Genomic DNA, 18919 nt, shown 5'->3' on the forward strand with positions numbered 1-18919 from the left:
ACACTTTGGTTTACATGCCCCCTAAGTCAATTGGATAAATGCATACATGTAAACAAAAGCCTATTCTGAAATATTAAAACTAACCTAAACAAGAAAATACAGGTCAAACAGTCCTGTCCGAGAGCCGTCCCATACCTTTGCCATTGTTGTTATGGAGTTAAACTGAAGTTCCGTAACAAAGCGGGAAGTTGGTGGCCCATGGGAACAGAATACAGATGACAATAGCACTGATGGACGCCATCTCTGTCCCACAGCAAGCGAGGAAACCGTACGACGTGCGTGACGTCATTGAGCAGTATTCACAGGGCAACCTCAACATGATGGTGCGCATTAAAGAACTGCAGAGAAGGTGAGATGATATCACCACCACCCCAGACTTCAGCCGCATTTCTCCCTCCATATGAATGCCGTGGGTGGGATTTCCAAACAATCGCTGTATATTTCACAGTTTCCTGCTGTTTTTCCTCCTGCAGGTTGGATCACACGTTGGGAAAACCGGGAATGTTCCTGCCAGGTAAAGAAAACATTCCAGTAAACTTTTTATTGGTCCCATATCAAGTACCGATTCAAAATAAATGTTCTCCAAGCACAAAATAATATTGAAGGAATGACATATTGTGGAAACTTGGATTATTCTTACTTAGCTTGGTGAAAATCTTCCTCTAAAAATGTTTATTGAAACTAGAATGCAAAAACAGCTTGTTGAGAAATCACGTCCGATACTTTATATTAACATACACTCACCTAAAGGATTATTAGGAACACCATACTAATACTGCGTTTGACCCCCTTTCACCTTCAGAACTGCCTTTATTCTACATGGCATTGATTCAACAAAGTGCTGAAAGCATTCTTTAGAAATGTTGGCCCATATTGATAGGATAGCATCTTGCAGTTGATGGAGATTTGTGGGATGCACATCCAGAGCACAAAGTCCACCACATCCCAAAGATGCTCGATTGGGTTGAGATCTGGTGACTGTGGGGGGCCATTTTAGTACAGTGAACTCATTGTCAAGAAACCAATTTGAAATGATTTGAGGTTTGTGACATGGTGGATTATCCTGTTGGAAGTAGCCATCAGAGGATGGATACATGGTGGTCATAAAGGGATGGACATGCTCAGGTAGGCCGTGGCATTTAAATGATGCCCAATTGGCACTAAGGGGCCTAAAGTATGCCAAGAAAACATCCCCCACACCATTGCATTAATGAGAAATTGAACAGGTGTTCCTAATAATCCTTTAGGTGAGTGTATGAGCTCCAACATTAAGATGTTTTTTAAGATGTCAAATAAATCTTTGGTGCCCCCAAAGTACGTATGTGAAGTTCTAGCTGAGAATACCATATAGATCATTTATTATAGCATGATAAAAATGTCAAATGAGCTGATCTCTGCACTAAATGTCAGTCCTGTGGTTGGATAGTGCAGATTAAGGGGCTGTATTATTATAATAAGATCCCCTTCTGACATCACAAGGGGAGCCGAATTTCAACAAACTTTTTTTTTACATGCTTGCAGAGAATGGTTTACCAAAACTAAGTTATTGGGTTGATCTTTATCACATTTTCTAGGTTGATAGAAGCACTTGGTACCCAATTATAGCGCTTATTGAAAAAGTCAGATTTTCATGTTATGTCCCCTTTAATATTGTTCAGCTTGAGTCCTGATAAAAACATTATAAATGCTGGTACATTGAGGTTAGCCAATCATTTAAGTGCTCATTTACAAATAGACATTTTAAAGGTGCATTGTCAAAAATTGGCAGAAGTCTTAAAGGCACAGTAGCAGAAATGTCCTATTACATTCTGTGGAATATTAATTTATGACTTTTTTATGTGCAAACTAGCATTATAAATAAATTTAAGGAGAATTAAATTTAAATAACTTCTTAATATCGCTATTCACAGGGCATGGTGCATATTGTGTGTGTGACTCAATCTGTATAAACATGTACTGTTTTCTCCATAAAATCATCCTACATAATGTAAAGATCATTCTGTGAAAATAAAACCTTGATATTTTTTGATATTGACTGAGTAAGATCATGTGAAAGATTGAAATCAATGTGAAATCAAACTTTAAGATTTCAGACTGGATTTCACAGATATTTTTAAACATTGACATCAGATTTTGAGCCGTGTAGAGGACAGGTTTGGTATTGAATTCAAGCACATGAGGAAAACAAATGAAACTTTTTATAAGAACAGACATGTTTTGTAAAATAACTTTTCTCCTATATATATCTTGTGTCGCATGATGTATGTTGATCCGCTTCCAGAGAAAGGTGTGGACAAAGAATATCATACAGTTGGAGCCCGACTGATTCGGCTGGAAGATAAGGTACAGATGACGACATCTTAAGTACTCAACAAACATCAATTCGATTTGTGTATAGAAAACTACACATAATTTAGCCTAAACCCAACCCAAGAAAAGGTTCTTAAAAAACTAAAAAACAAGAGTTTTTTAGTGTAGTTAACTTTTGGTTAATTTATGCACTTAACTTGTAGACATTTTCATGAAAGACATATCACGTTTACAATCAAACCCCCTTATTAAACCACTTTCATTGCAGTGACGGTTGTAACAATGTAGTTGATTTTGTATAGCTCACCAGTTTGCTAAACCAGTCTGAGTTAACACTGTCTGTCTCATTCACACCCTCATACAAACACTGTTTGTGCTATCATTCATCTCTGGCCGACTGCATAATCATTTAGTTGCGATCTCGTTCACCACAGACGGCACGGCACGCCGTTCATCTCCTCTATTTGTTTTCTTTGTAGAGGAAGCCAGACTGTGATTGTGAGATTTGAGGCTTTTAGAGATAACATGACTGCAGGTCTTTAAAAATCAAATCTTCACAGGAGCTCAGACGGTCGAGTTCCAGTAAATGATATCTGACATCTTCACTAGCGTTATATATTCATAGAAATGAGATTTTATTTTAGTGGAAGACGAATTCCTTTAAAATACGTTAGACTTTTAAGAATACGGCGTTACTTTTAAGAAACAGGAAGTTCAGTGATACTTTGAAGTTGATGTTTTATGAATGTGTCAGATTGTAATGCTGTTATTATTAGAGGGTGTGGCTGGACTTGACAGTAAACTCACTTCTTACTGTATAATCAAATCCTGTTTCTCATCTCATAGGGAAGTCACAGCAGGAGAAATGGGTCAGAGAGAGGGCGGGAATAGTCACTAAATTACAATTTTATTTTGGTGCAAAAGTGAGTGAGGGAGCAAGAGAGAGAGACACAAAGAGTGAGTGAGCAAGCGAGATGGAGAGAAGCAGTGAATGAGTGAGCAAACAAGTGAAAGAGAGAGAGAGGAAGTGGGAGAGCAAGAAAGAGAGAGAGAGACAGTGAGGGAGAGAGAGAGCAAAAATAGAGAGACAATAGTGGGGTTTCCATTCAAACCTGAAGCAAAATTTGCAAAAAAAGAAAAACGAAGAAATGCGAATTAGGTGCATTTTCATTAAGTTCAAGCGAATGATGGTGGTATTGGTAACCCTGTAACAAGGCACACTTAGAAAATGGAGACAGGATTGCATTTAGTTACGATTGGGCAAGTTATAGATTTACTAGCAGTGCAGCTTGTTATTGTCAAACTGAATGCAGTGCACAGAAAAAGAAATGCAGAAGACAACGTCAGCTAGACGATCAGTCACATGGGTTTAATGTTCGTTACGTCAGAATTTATTTAGCAAATACTTTTCCTTCTCCTATTATTCGCGTTTACTCTTTTTCGCATAAGTCACAAACCTATGGAGCCCCTTAGGGGACAAGGAGCAAAAAATAAATAAGGTTAGTTTTACGTGCGCACGTAAAACTATCGCGGACGCACGTGAAACTATCAAGTTTAGTTTCGCGTCCGCATGTGAAACTATTGCGTGCGCATGTGAAACTATCGAGTGCACATGTAAAACTATAGAGTTTAGTTTCGCGTCCGCATGTGAAACTATCGCGTGCTCACTTGAAACTCACGTGAAAGTTTCGGTGTCACGTGCGCACGTAAAAGTTTCACATGCGAGCGCGCGAAACTAAACTATTAAAAAAAAATTTGCACATGAAAGTTTCGCGTGAGCACATGAAAGCTTCACGTCAGCACATGAAACTAAACTTTAGATTTTTTTTACTCCAATGTCAGCTTAGGGGCTCGGTAAAAACCACCTCAAGCGAGCGTAATTTTTTTTTGCAAATTATGGGATGTTTATTTGAAATTTGGTGTTGCAATCACTCGTTTCTTATGCGACCCTTCAAAATGTGCATAAAATCGGAAAGTGAGTAAGGGAGAGAAAGAAAGAGACATAAGCTGTGTTTCCATTAAAGATTTGCGCAAAACTTTAGCATTATTTTCTAAATGTCGAAAAAAACTACTTCTGAAATGACAGCATTTCTATTAACCGATGTTATGCGACTAAAAAGTAATTTTGTTCTCTAACGTCACTAAATCGTTCCAAAAACCATGTTGGCGGGTGTATTCGGCCTATACGGCGCCGTGAAGACCGACATGCGTATGACACCAAAATGCAGCGGAAGCGACTCGAAAAGATACAGAGCAGTCGACTCTGGAATCGCGCTCGCTGTATTTTGATGTCATGCCCTGGTCGATTCTTGTGATGAAAATGGAGACAGGATTGCATTTAGTTACGATTGGGCAAGTTATAGATTTACTAGCAGTGCAGCTTGTTATTGTCAAACTGAATGCTGTGCACAGAAAAAGAAATGCAGAAGACAACGTCAGCTGATACAGCTAGACGATCAGTCACATGGGTTTAATGTTCGTTACGTAAGAATTTATTAAGCAAATACATTTCCTTCTCCTATTATTCCCGTTTACTCTTTTTCACATAAGTCAAAACCTATGGAGCCCCCTAGGGGACAAGGAGCAAAAATTAAATAAAGATTAGTTTTGCGTGCGCACGTAAAACTATCGCGGACGCACGTGAAACTATCGAGATTAGTTTCGCGTCAGCATGTGAAACTATCGAGTGCACACGTAAAACTATCGAGTTTAGTTTCGCGTCCGCATGTAAAACTATCGCGTGCTCACTTGAAACTCACGTGAAAGTTTCGGTGTCACGTGCGCACGCGAAACTAAACTATTAAAAAAAATCTGCACATGAAGGTTTCGCGTGAGCACATGAAAGTTTCACGTCAGCACATGAAACTAAACTTTTGATTTTTTTACTCCAATGTCAGCTTAGGGGCTCGGTAAAAACCACCTCAAGCGAGCATAATTTTTTTTGCAAATTAAGGGATGTTTATTTGAAATTTGGCGTTTCCATCACTCGTTTCTTTTGCGACACTTCAAAATGTGCATAAAATCGGAAAGTGAGTAAGGGAGAGAAAGAAAGAGACACAAGCTGTGTTTCCATTAAAGATTTGCGGAAAACTTTAGCATTATTTTCTAAATGTCGAAAAAACAACTTCTGAAATGACAGCATTTCTAATAACCAATGTTATGCGACTAAAAAGTAATTTTGTTCTCTAACGTCACTAAATAGTTTCAAAATACATCAAAATACAGCGGAAGCGACTCGAAAAGATACAGAGCAGTCGACTCTGGAATCGCGCTCGCTGTATTTTAATGTCATTCGCTTGTCGGTTCTTGTGATGCTGCATGAAGTCGACCGCACCTCCTCTGTTTTGGCCTCCAGTCAAACATAACGCAGCATATTAAAATAATGATCATGCGACTTTTACGCATGCCGGGAAAAGGGAAAAAACTATTTTCAATGCAGTTTTGTGATGAATTCCTTGTTCGAATTACCTAAAAAAACACCCAAGCGTAAAACTTTTTTGCAAGTTTATGCAAAATTGCTGTTTCTATTGGAAGCATCTTCAATTCACTGCTTCAATTTGCACTATTTGAACGGTAATGGAAATGCAGCTAGTGAGGGGAGGTAGCAAGAAAGAGATAAATGTGTCCCAGGATCGTTTGATTGCCATTGAATTTCTAGAAATCTATGCGTGCATTCACACACATCCTATAAGGATCCCATAAAGACACGTGACGTATAATGTATTTGTAATCGTGCACTTACTTTTTCCGAAGTGTCTTAAGCAGTGTTGGGCAAGTTACTTCCAAAGAGTAATACATTATATATTACAAATGACTGTCATTTGAAAGTAATTAGTTACATTACAATATTACTGTCTCTGAACTGTAATGAGTTACACTACTTTTGCGTTGTGATGCTTTTACTTAGTGCTCTAATTCGCAGAATTATGCGTGTGCGGCGCTACCGGACCTGATTGCGACCACTTTAGTCAATGTTTATACAGCCGCGGACTTCCCAAGAAACGCGTCTATATTTGACTTCACCGGTTCCAAATCGCAGTTCCAATACAAAGTTAAAGTAAAAATGAACACGTTGCATACAGCACGTGGAAACAGCCATACGCTGCGTTCCAAACCGCCTACTTCCATACTATATAGTAGGCAAAGAGTACCAGAAGTAGTGCTTTTCGCCCACTATATAGTATGGAAGTATGCGGTTTGGGACGCAGCGATAAAAAAATAAAAAAAATAAAAATAACACGGTCTAATTTTGAAATGCATTGTTGTAATGCACGTTACTAAGACTGTAATGAGTAAAATATTACCAAAATTTTATTAGTAATGTGTTATATTACTGCGTTACAGCAAAAACTAATATATTACTGTAATATATAATATTTTGTAATGCGTTACTCCCAACACTGGTCTTAAGTTTGCTTATTATCTGCGATTTCTTTCCCGGATTTTGATTTCTAATTCGATCTTGAACCAGCACATCGGGTATACTTTCATAAAGCTTCTCATCTTCAGCCCATATAGTGAGACGATTTGCAGACATTTTTCATTGTAAATATCGATCTGCAATTAAAACCAATTGCAAAGAGTTGAATGATAACTACGACATATCAGTCATCACTAGGACACCTACATCATGGTTCCTGCAGTGCCTTCTGTTCACACTTGGCGCGTTTTGGGACCGATACCGGCAATGTTCCTAGATCCTCAACAATTCTGGAACAATGTGTTTGCATTCACACATAAGGCACTCTGGCATTTCTATATCATTTTTTTTGGGATCAACACTCTATAAAAGGGGTTAGAGTTTAGACCGGGTGAGAGAGAGACTTGTCGTGACTAGTCAATGATAGTTTTTCGGCCCCAGGGCAACAGGTGGATGAACTGACTGACCCACACACACACATAAACGAGTCACGGGCACATAAACACAGACATCTGGATCAAACACGCTTCGTTGTTTGGGCTCTCGCTGGGGCAATAAACACAAGACATTACAGTTTAACATACAACGGCGTCTTAAAAGGTTTGGACATTGAAAATGTATGAATATCATAGCACTAGATAGAGACAAACATCATAGCAACTGGCATTTGTTTGAAAGAAAAACTGCAAAAGTACACATTTGATATTTGTGAGGTTTAAATGCCAAAACAATGTTCAAAATGAAGATGAAGTGTTTGGACACTTTCTGATTGTCAGTGTCTGTAGTTAATGTGATGAATCAAACCTCTTTATACAGCCAATAAGAATCCACAGCTGGTGATTATTATTTAAAAATCCTGAAGGACGCTGAAGTTAGCTCTTGCATCATTGTTTGCAGATGCCACTTTGTTATTCAATGCATTTACACTTAGTAGAGTCTTGCTTTTGGAGGCTAGTGTAATATTTCAAACACATACAGTATATAAATGTGTCTAAATTCACCTTTACACAACCTGACACAAGTCTCATCATGAACATCATCTCCCAGCAGCTCTTGCTAAAAATCTTCTTTTTATAAACACTGCATACATTTTTCCATGCTATCATGAATTGGATCTGTCTGATGTCATGTGTTTCTCATAAATAGATTTAAGATTACGCAGATATGTGGTCTCCTCAGATGTATCTCCTGAGAAACATTTATCTTTCTTTAAGTTGGTGGAGATCTCAACAATGACTGGCCTATGATTGTAGACATAAATAAATGCAATATCAATTAAGATGTGTGTAATTCATCTTTCATAAAATCAAATGAACTGAGTTGAGCTGATAAATCACACACACGTGACATTTTGGAAACATTGCTCTTCCCCTGTGGCTAAAATTGGTGTTTTCTTTGACTGGCACCTCGGTGAATGAGTTGTGGTTAATGTGTTGGAGTTGTGCACAGGGCGACATTGATTTATGCCTCTTTGACAAAGACGCACATCTCATATCCACATCTGCACTGTGTGTTACCCGCTTGAATGATGGATTAAAACCTCTTACATACATTCCAGAAAATAAACGGAAAATGATTGAATGATTGCCGGAATCTGCAAAAGATTGAAAGAGACATTCACCAAGGGACTGTACGTTTAAGGAAGGGGTGGTAGATAATGACGAGTTCCGGTTTTTGGTTGTGTGTTGTGTTTTGATATCACTGGCTGTACTGTGTGATAGTAGTATTGGAGTGGATAGTAAAGCTGACTCAACGCATCTCCATCTCTTGTCTCCTCATTTACTACACTCCACATTGGTGACCCCAAAGCTAGTTGAACACGACTGAATTATGTCACACAACGACGGTGGTGAAAACGCTGCGGCCGCAGCGCGGCTAACACAATATTATGTTATTATAATTAGCTCATATGAGCATGTGACGCGAAATTCTTTATGCTGCTGAATGATCTCCGCTTCAGCGCGGTAAGTGATGAGCTAACTTACCTGATATCTGCTTCAGTCCCGTTTGCTGACATTTCTCATCGTAAATGTTGATCTGCATGTAAATCCCTCATTTTAAAGAGTTGAACCAACTTCAAGCTGCCATGACACGCGCGTCCTCACTACAGCACGCATGTCAATAGCCTCTTTCACACAGTAATTCTGGTAAATTACCATGAATTTACCAGAATGAATTTACCAGTAAATACAAAAATGTGCTGTTCACACACGAAGTGGCGTTCCGTTATTTTACCAGTAAGACATCATTCACACATCAGTATCAAAATACCGGTAAATTCGTTGAGAAAGCGGAAGTACCTGTAGCACGCGGCGAGCTCAGTGTTGTATTTGTAAACAATCCACGTTGTTCATATCCACGGTCCGTATTTTGTTGTTTTCACGTCTGTGGTAAACAGTCGCGAAGTTGCTCATGACCAAACAACATTGAATGAGACGACGTCAAACCGAAAATGCGTTTTTTTAACAACAGTTTGCACTTTAGGCTTCACAGAGGTCATGCTAAGGACGTCGGCAATTCGGCGGTAAGCTGTTTTAAACAACTTTGGTGAAGAAATGTGGACGTAAACTTCAGGTGTGCTCAACTTTCAAGCAGCATGTGTGTGTGGAAACGTCAGTAAACACTGCGGGGGTAAACGCGTCATCTGTATTAAAACGCTATGATTGGCCCGAAGCTGTCAGCACGGTCTGACGTCGTCCGTTCTAAATGCCGGTAATCCTATAATTTTTGTTCACACACAGCGCTTACCGGTAAATTACTGGTAATCTTACAACCTGTCTTACTGGTAAATTGGGAGCACTGATTTACCGGAAAGGTTCTGTTCACACATGACATGTTAACGGCAATTTACCAGTAAATTACCAGTAAAGACTGTATTTGTGAAAGGGACTATTGTTTATGCGTCTCATTTATCATTTCCTGATAACTGCTTCCCTTTAGTTTGCGATATTTTTTGTCGTGAATGTTGATAAACAGGTGAATCTCTCGTTTTAAAGAGCTGAACCATAACTTTTGTTGTGATGACGTGTGTGTGCGTTTCCGTGTATCTTACCAGGTCCTCTTTCCGGCAATGATCCCAGAAGATTTACAGGATGTGTTTGTGTTCACACAGAAGCTTGTCTGGCAATTTTATGGGTATTTTCTGGGACCAAGGGTCTGTGTGAATGGGGTTTTATTTTTTTAAAACAAGAGTTTGGGTCTCTAGAGAAACTGGAAATGTATTTTTTGTGAGCTTGCTATGAAAGTATGCCCAACCTCGACTAAATATTAAACAAAGAAAATATTCATTGCGTCACCGTCATAGTTCCTGACGCACTGTACAAATTCCATGTTGCACACATTTTTTAAGTTTCATCGAATTGTAATTACAATTCTTAGAATTCAAAACTTTCTTGACTTTAGTGATGAACTGTTATAAATTATAAAATAACTTTGAAATAACTTAAGATTATATAATTTTAAGTTACAACAACTCATAAAAAAAATTAAGTTGAAATGACTAAAATTTGGTATCTTTTGAAGAAACCTACCCATATTTGAGATGTGATAAAAATGAGGAAAGGATAAAACAGGATTGTATGTTTATATATTTAAAGAAGAACATTTTCTGGAAGGCATTAAACTTTTGTGAAAATAATAAAAAGTGCTGCCGCTGGCTGGCAACGTTTGTAAAAACGCTGGCAGGGAAAGAGTTAAAGATGATTAAACTTAAAAATTTAAGTGCAGCATAGACATTTTTTAAAGTGCACTTCACAGCGCAATAAATTGATATTATTTTTCTGTGCTTTTCTGAAAAAAAAATCTCAACATCTTGAATTACAAAACATCTTAACGTTTGATAAAGAAACTGTGTAAGATGTTAAGATGTCTTTCTTGTTCATTGATAGAATAAAGAGTCATCTATACCCTTTTACATAATGTTAATATCAGATCTCACATGATTGGGTCTTGGTATATTTTGCTAAATGTGAGCAGACTGTTGAGATCTTTTAAAGAGTACCTATTGTCCGATTTACGTTTTTATATTTCCTCTGGTGTGTAGGTGTGTATTAGTTCATGTTAATGATATGCAAAAGGTACAAACACCAAAGTAAACGATGATGCGAGTTATCGTCTCCAACGTAAATCTCTTTTCTTGGACTACAGCAAACACACAGATTGTAGGCAACAGTTTACTTCCAGGGATTGGTGATGTAGTAAAGACCGAAATGATCATAATTTCTCCCGCTTCGGGCTCACAACCTGTAAGTTAACTCCTGTTAGCATTGCATTGTGAGCGAATCCTTCAAACATGGTAAGGAGCATCACATTTCCTGCTGATGTCAGAGGTATTTAAGCCAATCACAACGTACAGATTAGCTGACCAATCAGGGACACAGAGCTTTCCAAATCAGTGCGTTTCAGGAAGAGAGTGAAATCTGGAGCTACAAAAATGTACGGTAGGTGGAAAATAATGTGTTTTTTAACCATAAACCACACTAACACATTGTATTATACCAAATACACAAAATAATGTTGTTTTATAGCCATGAAATAGGTGCTCTTTATAGAACACATAAAAAACCCTGTCCAGGTTTTGCCTTTGGCTTCAGTTGTTTGCATTTGTAAAGATTTTCCTCTGAGAGTTGAATTATTTACAGAAATGACTCAGCAACATATGGGTTAAACGTTTGTTTACTTTTATTGGATCTCCATCTGTAACACTATAAACCTGATTTTGAGGGTTTATTTATTGTTCCTGTCCAAAAAGTTTGATAGTTTTCCAGAATGTAGTCACATTTACAGTGCATGACAATTCACTTTTCTGCATTTGGCGTTTCCACCCCTCATTTGTGATTACTGAATCAAAATTGAACGCTCAAGAATTTGGCACATTACATAAATAAATGTTTGTTAATATTTTAACCTATAGAAAATGTCTGCTATAGCTTCAGAACCATTTTAAATCCATCCTAAAGGTCACTGGATTCCCCACAGGCAGGTTAGCAGGCGGTTAAATGTGTCTACAGATGGGTGGGGTTTAATTAGCAGAGGTTAAAGACGTCTAAATACAGGTTAGGGACTGTTCTCCGTCCTCTGGGGTGAGGGTGCGGTCCTGCCCGCCTCCAGACGAAAAACACGAGGGACAGGTAAGCCCATATCTCCTTTGGGTTAAGAGTAATGTGATACTGTGTCGCTCGAGTGAGATTAATGCCAAACATCCGTCTTGCGTCTGCTGAGCACCTCCGATCGGCCCAATGCGCTCAAGTAGCCAAAGTTAAACAATTAAAGGAAGTTTTAATATAAACCAGCATTGAATATTCAGACGTTCAGTAAAGCCTCTTGTGTCAGTTCACCGCCGGGCTTGAAGCCGTCCGATCTGCTCTGTGTCTTGGCACATCGAGCGCCCATTCACACTCGCCGGCACTCCACTTTGATTTATGCGTTTGGCTGCGGTTCAGTTCGAGTCGACCAGCGCAGGCTGGACAAAGACAGGAAACTCTCTGACATTCAGCAATCCAGTGCACATCCTTTTAATGCTTCATGTCTCAAACTGCAGGTCCTGAAATCCGATTTAAAGGTTATCAGACTGCAGGCGCCTATTCACTTTCTATTCCTTAACACAATGTGTTGGACAACTCTATTAATACAGTAAACATAGTAAATTGTGACGATACAGATCTATGATCGCTTTCTCATATCTTTTTTATCTTTCATTGTTTTGTGGACTTTGAATAATTGTAAGTGTAGTGTAGAGATAGGTCAACTGTTTCAGGGTGGACTGTGGGCAAAAGTCTGTGGCGTACACGCAGTCTGGCTTAATGACAATGCATTAAAGTTTAATTTAAAATAATAATAAATCATTTAAAACATATCTTTCTGTCAGTTATAGAGTTTGAATTTTAAAGAAATTACATTAGGGAATTAATTTTATTAATATATAATGAAGTTCAACAGGAAGTAGGTTTCTGGGAAATAAAGCGTTCTGAATTAAAATGAAATTTTAATTTAATACAATTCTGTAAATCCAGTTTTGGCCCATGAAACCTTACTGTCAGATCATCAGTTTATTTAAAGTTAAATTTGTCCTTGATAAAACTTTCATGATTTTTTGTTTAAGTAATGCATGTACAGCTTTTTTTTCTTCAATTTTAGGCCTTTAAATAAAATAACTTCCTTACATTAAAATTGCATTTCTACATCCTGTTTTTGCTACCTAATTAGAGATTTTGTGCTGTCTGATGGTTTTGAAGTGGCTTTTCCCAGACAGCAGACGACTTCAGGCCGGATCCACATTGGAACTGCTGACTTTGGCACGGATCCGGTGCAGGTCCAGCCCCGAGTCTTTTGCTGTATGGGTTGCTATCTGTGATGTCTTTACTGTAAAACGATGCATGATGCAATGCAAAATCTGCTAAAGCCCGCATATTTATACGGGGGCCGCATTTTTTTTCAAATATGTCGCACTTTCGCCGCATAAATTGCAGATTTCTGCGCACAAAATATGCTGGGCTTGCAGGATTTCATAATCCCCGCAAAAAGTCACATATATCTTAGCATAAAGTTGAAAAATGTTGCATTTACTTCAGCCATGTCCCCTGTTGCTATGGGAACGTTATGTAGTAACGTAATTGCGTGACATGAACATCATTGAAAAGCTGCAAACCCCAATCGCAATTTTTAGATTTTTAGATTAATCTTTTTTTTTACGTGGTCGATTCAAAATTGATTCTCAAAGGCCACAAATCGTTTTTTTATGAAATAACCTGATCCTGTTTGATCAAGGAAAGCGACTGTTCTGACTTTTTTCAGCATACATTTTTCATCTTGCATCAAAATTGCATTGTATTTAACATAATTGTATGCATTTGAAAATTAGAGATGGGTTCTGTTTTAATGTACCCAAGTGTACCTAAAATAAAGTATATATACAGGTTTGTGGCTCTTAATTTCTTTTTATTAATTACCCACTTGTTAACTGCTGTTCACTGTTTTTTTTTATAAATATAGTATTTGTATTAAATCTACATTCATTGGGTTGAATCGAGTATAAAAATTCATCAGAGAATCGGAATTGAACCGAGAATAGAAATCGAATCGATCTGATAGCTTATGAATCGAAATCGAATCGATCTGGAACATCTGAATCGATACCCAGCCCTAATTATTGTGCATATTCCATCAGATTTTTAAAGAAAATGTGCCGCAAGATTAAGGATTTTTGCTTGCAACAATCACAAAAAACTCTTTTAATAAGTTGGATCAACTTATCAATTGTTAACACCTCAAAAATGTAAGTTTCTTAAATTTTTTACTTAAAAGTGTTTTCCACTTAAACAAATAAGTTGAAACAACTAGATTTTTTTAGGTTTTAATAATTAAAATAATCTTTTACTTTTTACAATGTTAAATGGTATTTTTAGTTTAATCTTTAGATTTCTAAACATTTCTCTTTGTAAACATATTTTCAGTGTGTTTAAAATAAAATAAGTAACTGGTTTAAAGGTATTTGGCAGAGTTTTTATTAGCAGCCATAGATTCATTATGTATACTGCCAAAACCAAACCCAACGTTTTGTAAAGCTGCTGTCTCTCACTAAATCTAATCTGTCATGTAAGCGTCTTGGGTTTGTTTTGTGTAATGAAGCATCTCCAGTGCATCATTTTGCTTTGTTTTGATCTGGTGTCCTGATGGATAGGGTCGAGCTAACTTCAACCGGCCATCTCATCCTACGTTTATCTGATCTGTCTAATATATAGTCATTTAGAAACCCAGCACAGAGGAAAATTTCAGGGCCCATAGGACTTTTCGAAACAGTATACTTTATTCCAAAACGGGCTGTTTTCAATCACTGACCGATGTTGAACTTGAGTACTTTTCACAAACACACACTCAATGTAATTCACATGTTACTCGCGAGTCTCGGCTGGCTGTGGTTTACCGCTCCTTGTGTTACACTGCATTACTTTTCTTCAACAATACGTTCAAGGTCGGCCCCTTTCTCTCTGTAGAAGCGTCACAAAACACTGGACGAGTCACAGAGAAACCCGATCCCCACCCCACCCTCCAAATTATACGCTACCAGCCACGACAACAATAACAAGTCAGTGTGTTTTTCTCTGTCTTTAATGAGATCTGAGCACCGGACGTCACATACGAGCGAGGGTTTTTCTTTGTTCGAGTCCTGACTGTTTATTCTGTCTCTCACATACAAGCATATGTGAATATTTAAGTCAAAAAAATAATAAAATATCTGCCATTATTTACAGTTTAAACATTATTGACAGAAAGTGAATGACAGAATAAAGTAGTTTTGTACATTATGATCTTGGTAAAGCTGCAATGCGTAAATAATTTATTTTATTTTATTTAAATAGTTATTGAAGAATCAATTTTCAAACTGTCCCCTAACCTTATGCAGGTTCACAATGGTAAGTTTAAGGTAATGATTTATAGTTTGAGCCACCGAGAGTGGTGTCAGTTTGACTTCACTTGACTTCAGAAAATAAAACTCTGCAAATAACCTGCCGATTTATGTTTGAAACAGAGATGATGATGATCGCATTTACATTTACATATTTTTCATTTAGCAGGCACTTTCCTTTGTCGTTTTCAGCAAAAACTATAAGATTATAAACAGGAGAGCATTTAAAGGATTAGTCCATTTTCTTAAAAAAAAAATCCAGATAGTTTACTCACCACCATGTCATACAGGCTGTTGATGTTTTTCTTTGTTCGGTCCGGAAGAAATTTTGTTTTTTGGAGGAAAACATTACAGGATTTTTCTAATTTTAATGGACTTTAATAGAGCCCAACATTTAATACTTAACTCAACACTTAACAGTTTTTTTCAACAGAGATTCAAAGGACTATAAACAATCCCAAACGAGGCATAAGGGTCTTATCTAGCAAAATTATTGTCATTTTTGACAATAAAAATGACAAATATACACTTTTAAAGCACAACTTCTCGTCTAGATCCGGTCGTGATGCGCTAGCGTGACCCGACGCAATACGTCATGACGTCAAGAGGTCACAGAAGACGAACGCGAAACTCCGCCCCAGTGTTTACATGTTTTGAGAAAGAGGACCATTCCTACGTTGTTGTATGTGGACTGATACTAATTAATGTCTTTGTGTCAGTTTATTGTTTAAAATGGTCCGCAAATGTGCATTTTATATATGTAACACGTGACCTCCCTACGTCACTATGCATTTACGTTAGGTCGCGCTGGACCGGACCTAGACGAAAAGTTGTGCTTTAAAAGTGTATATTTGTTATTTTTCTTGTCAAAAATGAAAATCGTTTCCATAGATAAGACCCTTATGCCTCGTTTGGAATTGTTTATTGAAAAAAACTGTTAAGTGTTGAGTTAAGTATAAATGTTGGGCTCTATTAAAGTCTATTAAAATGAGAAAAATCCTGCAATGTTTTCCTCAAAAAACATAATTTCTTCTTGACTGAACAAAAGACATCAACATTTTGGATGACATGGTGGTGAGTAAATTATCTGGATTTTTCTTTTAAGAAAATGGACTAATCCTTTAACATTTTGTCTCAGGAGCCAACAATAAGTTATAGATTGTAGCTTTAAAGAGTTAAAAAAGTACTGGGTTATTTTTAACACATGCGTTGTTAAGTCAAATCTTACGGAGCCCCTAAGGAGACATGGAGCAAAAATTAAATAAAGTGTAGTTTTGTGTGCGCACGTGAAACTTTCGCGTTCATGAAAAAAAACGTGAAACTATCGCATGCTCAAGTAAAACTTTGGCGTGCTCACGTGAAACTTTCGCGAAACTAAACTTTTACAAAAAAATTTGCAAATGAAGGTTTTGCGTGAGCACATGAAACTGGACTTTAGATTTGTTTTGCTCCAATGTCACCTAAGGGGCTTGGTAAAATCTAAACATTGTCTTGGTTAATTTAACCTAACGTCTTTGTTCGCCCATTTTTGACCCAATGCTAGGTTGAAAATAACACAAAATTTTGTACGAGTGTATTGTTTAGTTTTGCTATTGATACAGAAACCGTATTGGTGAGCGGGACACAAACTAACGCGGGGTTAATTGTAACACGGCTACTTTACATATTTCTACAGGGCCGATCAATCTGTGCTTTTGGTCTTTTTCTCTTACTGTCAGAAGATCTCCTGTGAATTAGTGAAAAGTTTGAATGTGATATTGAACAGAGAGTGATTTTGAGGCATGAAAGTAAATTTCTTCATTTTATGTTTTTTACGATTTCTGAGTTGAGTGTGTAAGTCCCCAAATCCAAGCTTATATTATTTTAATCACTGTCTTGTTACCTAAAACATAACAGCATTGAAACATTTCAGCAACTCGTAGTAACTGATTGCTGTGATTGAAAACATTTTTACACAGCGGGGTTAGTTGTCACACAGTCTCAGGTATACAATGATAATGAAATGAAAACAATGTAAATACTATTCATCAAAATGATAACTGTTAATACATTATCAGGAATAGCTCACAATTATCATTTTTTTTGTCTTGAATCTATTTATATGCATTGCTGCACAATACATGGATGGTAAGATGAAGGATTATGGATGGATGAATGTGTGGATATCTATCAGATATATAAACAATATCCACCTTTAGTGTATAGACAGAATAGTCCTTAAAATATTAAAGCTCAGCGACGCTCATGTCGACCAATCAGAATGCAGTAAAGCCGATGACACGCACACGATTCCATTCATGCACACTAGCAGTCTGAGATGTCGTACAGGAGAATGTGATGATGTGGTAAAAAAGCTACAGACTTTATGACCCAGGCGGGTTCGCCGAGGGACGGCACTAATGTCAGGGTGCATACAGGGGGCTGTGGTGTATTTGTGTGCGGGGTGAGGAGGGGTGTGAGCCACAGTGGAGCCTCTCTGAAGAAGTGAAATCACTGTAATGAGAGGGTAGTGGTTTGGGACTAACCACACACACACACACACACACACACACACACACACACGTAACAGTGAGGTGAGGAGATTCGTGCCCTCTCCCTGTTTATTTCTCCTCTCGAGTCTCGCTGGAGACTTCTGAGTCATTTTTTGAACCATCTGTGCCGTCATCTTGTGTGATTGTTAACCTGAAGCATTTTCACCCAAAATTCACATTTGCACTAGAAATGAAAAGTTTCATTTGATTTTAAAGGTGATGTGTGTAATTTATATACTGTATGTTACAATCCCCCCGATTGTAAGTAATTTACTGGTAGTTTTATTACCTAAACACTGTGCTTGTGTGGTTTTAAAAGTATCCCATTTAATTTGACTTCATGTGTCGTCTTCAAGTCATTTCAAAGATGGTACCCTTAAAAATAAATTTTCTAAGAATGCAATGGATAAACCGTTTTTGTTTCTCCAAACTTTCTAACTTTTTACACTAGAAGAACCAGAAGGGTCTGTGGATGTTTAGGGCTGCCTAATGCTGCGTTTCCGCCTCATTCGCACGATTTATCTCTTGATCAACATCAGTCATCTTGCAAACAGACAACCGCATAGCACTTGCCCCTCCAACAAGAAGCGGATTTTGCCTCTGACGCGCGTCAAATGCTTGCTTTTTCCACGCGTCTACTCCGCTGTACACGCGCGAATGCATTCAAATTGTTCAAGCGGCAAACTAGGCGCGGTAGATGCGATTTTTAACACCTGAAACACGGTTAACACCTGTAAACTCAACATAACGATTAGTCGTGACACAATATATACACACACATGCATGTATATATTTTGGAAATATTTACATGTGTATATAAAATTGTATATTCATATAATTTTTATTAAACATAAATATAAATATTTATTATATAAATATATTTTTTCTTTAAATTATACACCCCTGTGAATGTATTTATTTATACATAATTATTATACACAGTACACCCACATATATTATGTAAACAAAAACTTTTATTCTGCAAAAGATAAGTCACGACTAATCGTTAGGCAGCCCTAAAAGGGATAGTTCACCCAAAAATGAAAATAATGCCATTATTTACTCATCCTCATGTTGTTTTAAACATGTATAAATTTTTTTTATTTTGATTAACACAAAAGAAAATATTTTGATAAATGATGGGTCTCACACAGTTGATGGTACCCATTGAATTTCATCGTCTTTGTTTTTCCTACTATGAAGGTCAGTGGTTGCAATTAGATGTCCAAAGAAATGTACCCAACCTGAAATGAC

At 37.4% G+C, this 18919-nt stretch overlaps 1 protein-coding gene across 1 annotated transcript in view; it reads left to right on the forward strand.

The window, feature by feature from the left end:
- Window positions 1–18919, forward strand: part of kcnq1.2 (potassium voltage-gated channel, KQT-like subfamily, member 1.2) — a 136297-nt gene that overhangs the window by 81957 nt on the left and 35421 nt on the right. The window contains exons 17-19 of the mRNA XM_055192894.2: window positions 255–349; window positions 474–514; window positions 2282–2343. Coding sequence (XP_055048869.2) covers window positions 255–349; window positions 474–514; window positions 2282–2343 — 198 coding nt within the window. The remainder of the gene's footprint in view (window positions 1–254; window positions 350–473; window positions 515–2281; window positions 2344–18919) is intronic.

This window comes from Misgurnus anguillicaudatus, chromosome 6, assembly GCF_027580225.2.
Source record: "Misgurnus anguillicaudatus chromosome 6, ASM2758022v2, whole genome shotgun sequence".
In the NCBI taxonomy this organism is placed as follows: domain Eukaryota; kingdom Metazoa; phylum Chordata; class Actinopteri; order Cypriniformes; family Cobitidae; genus Misgurnus; species Misgurnus anguillicaudatus.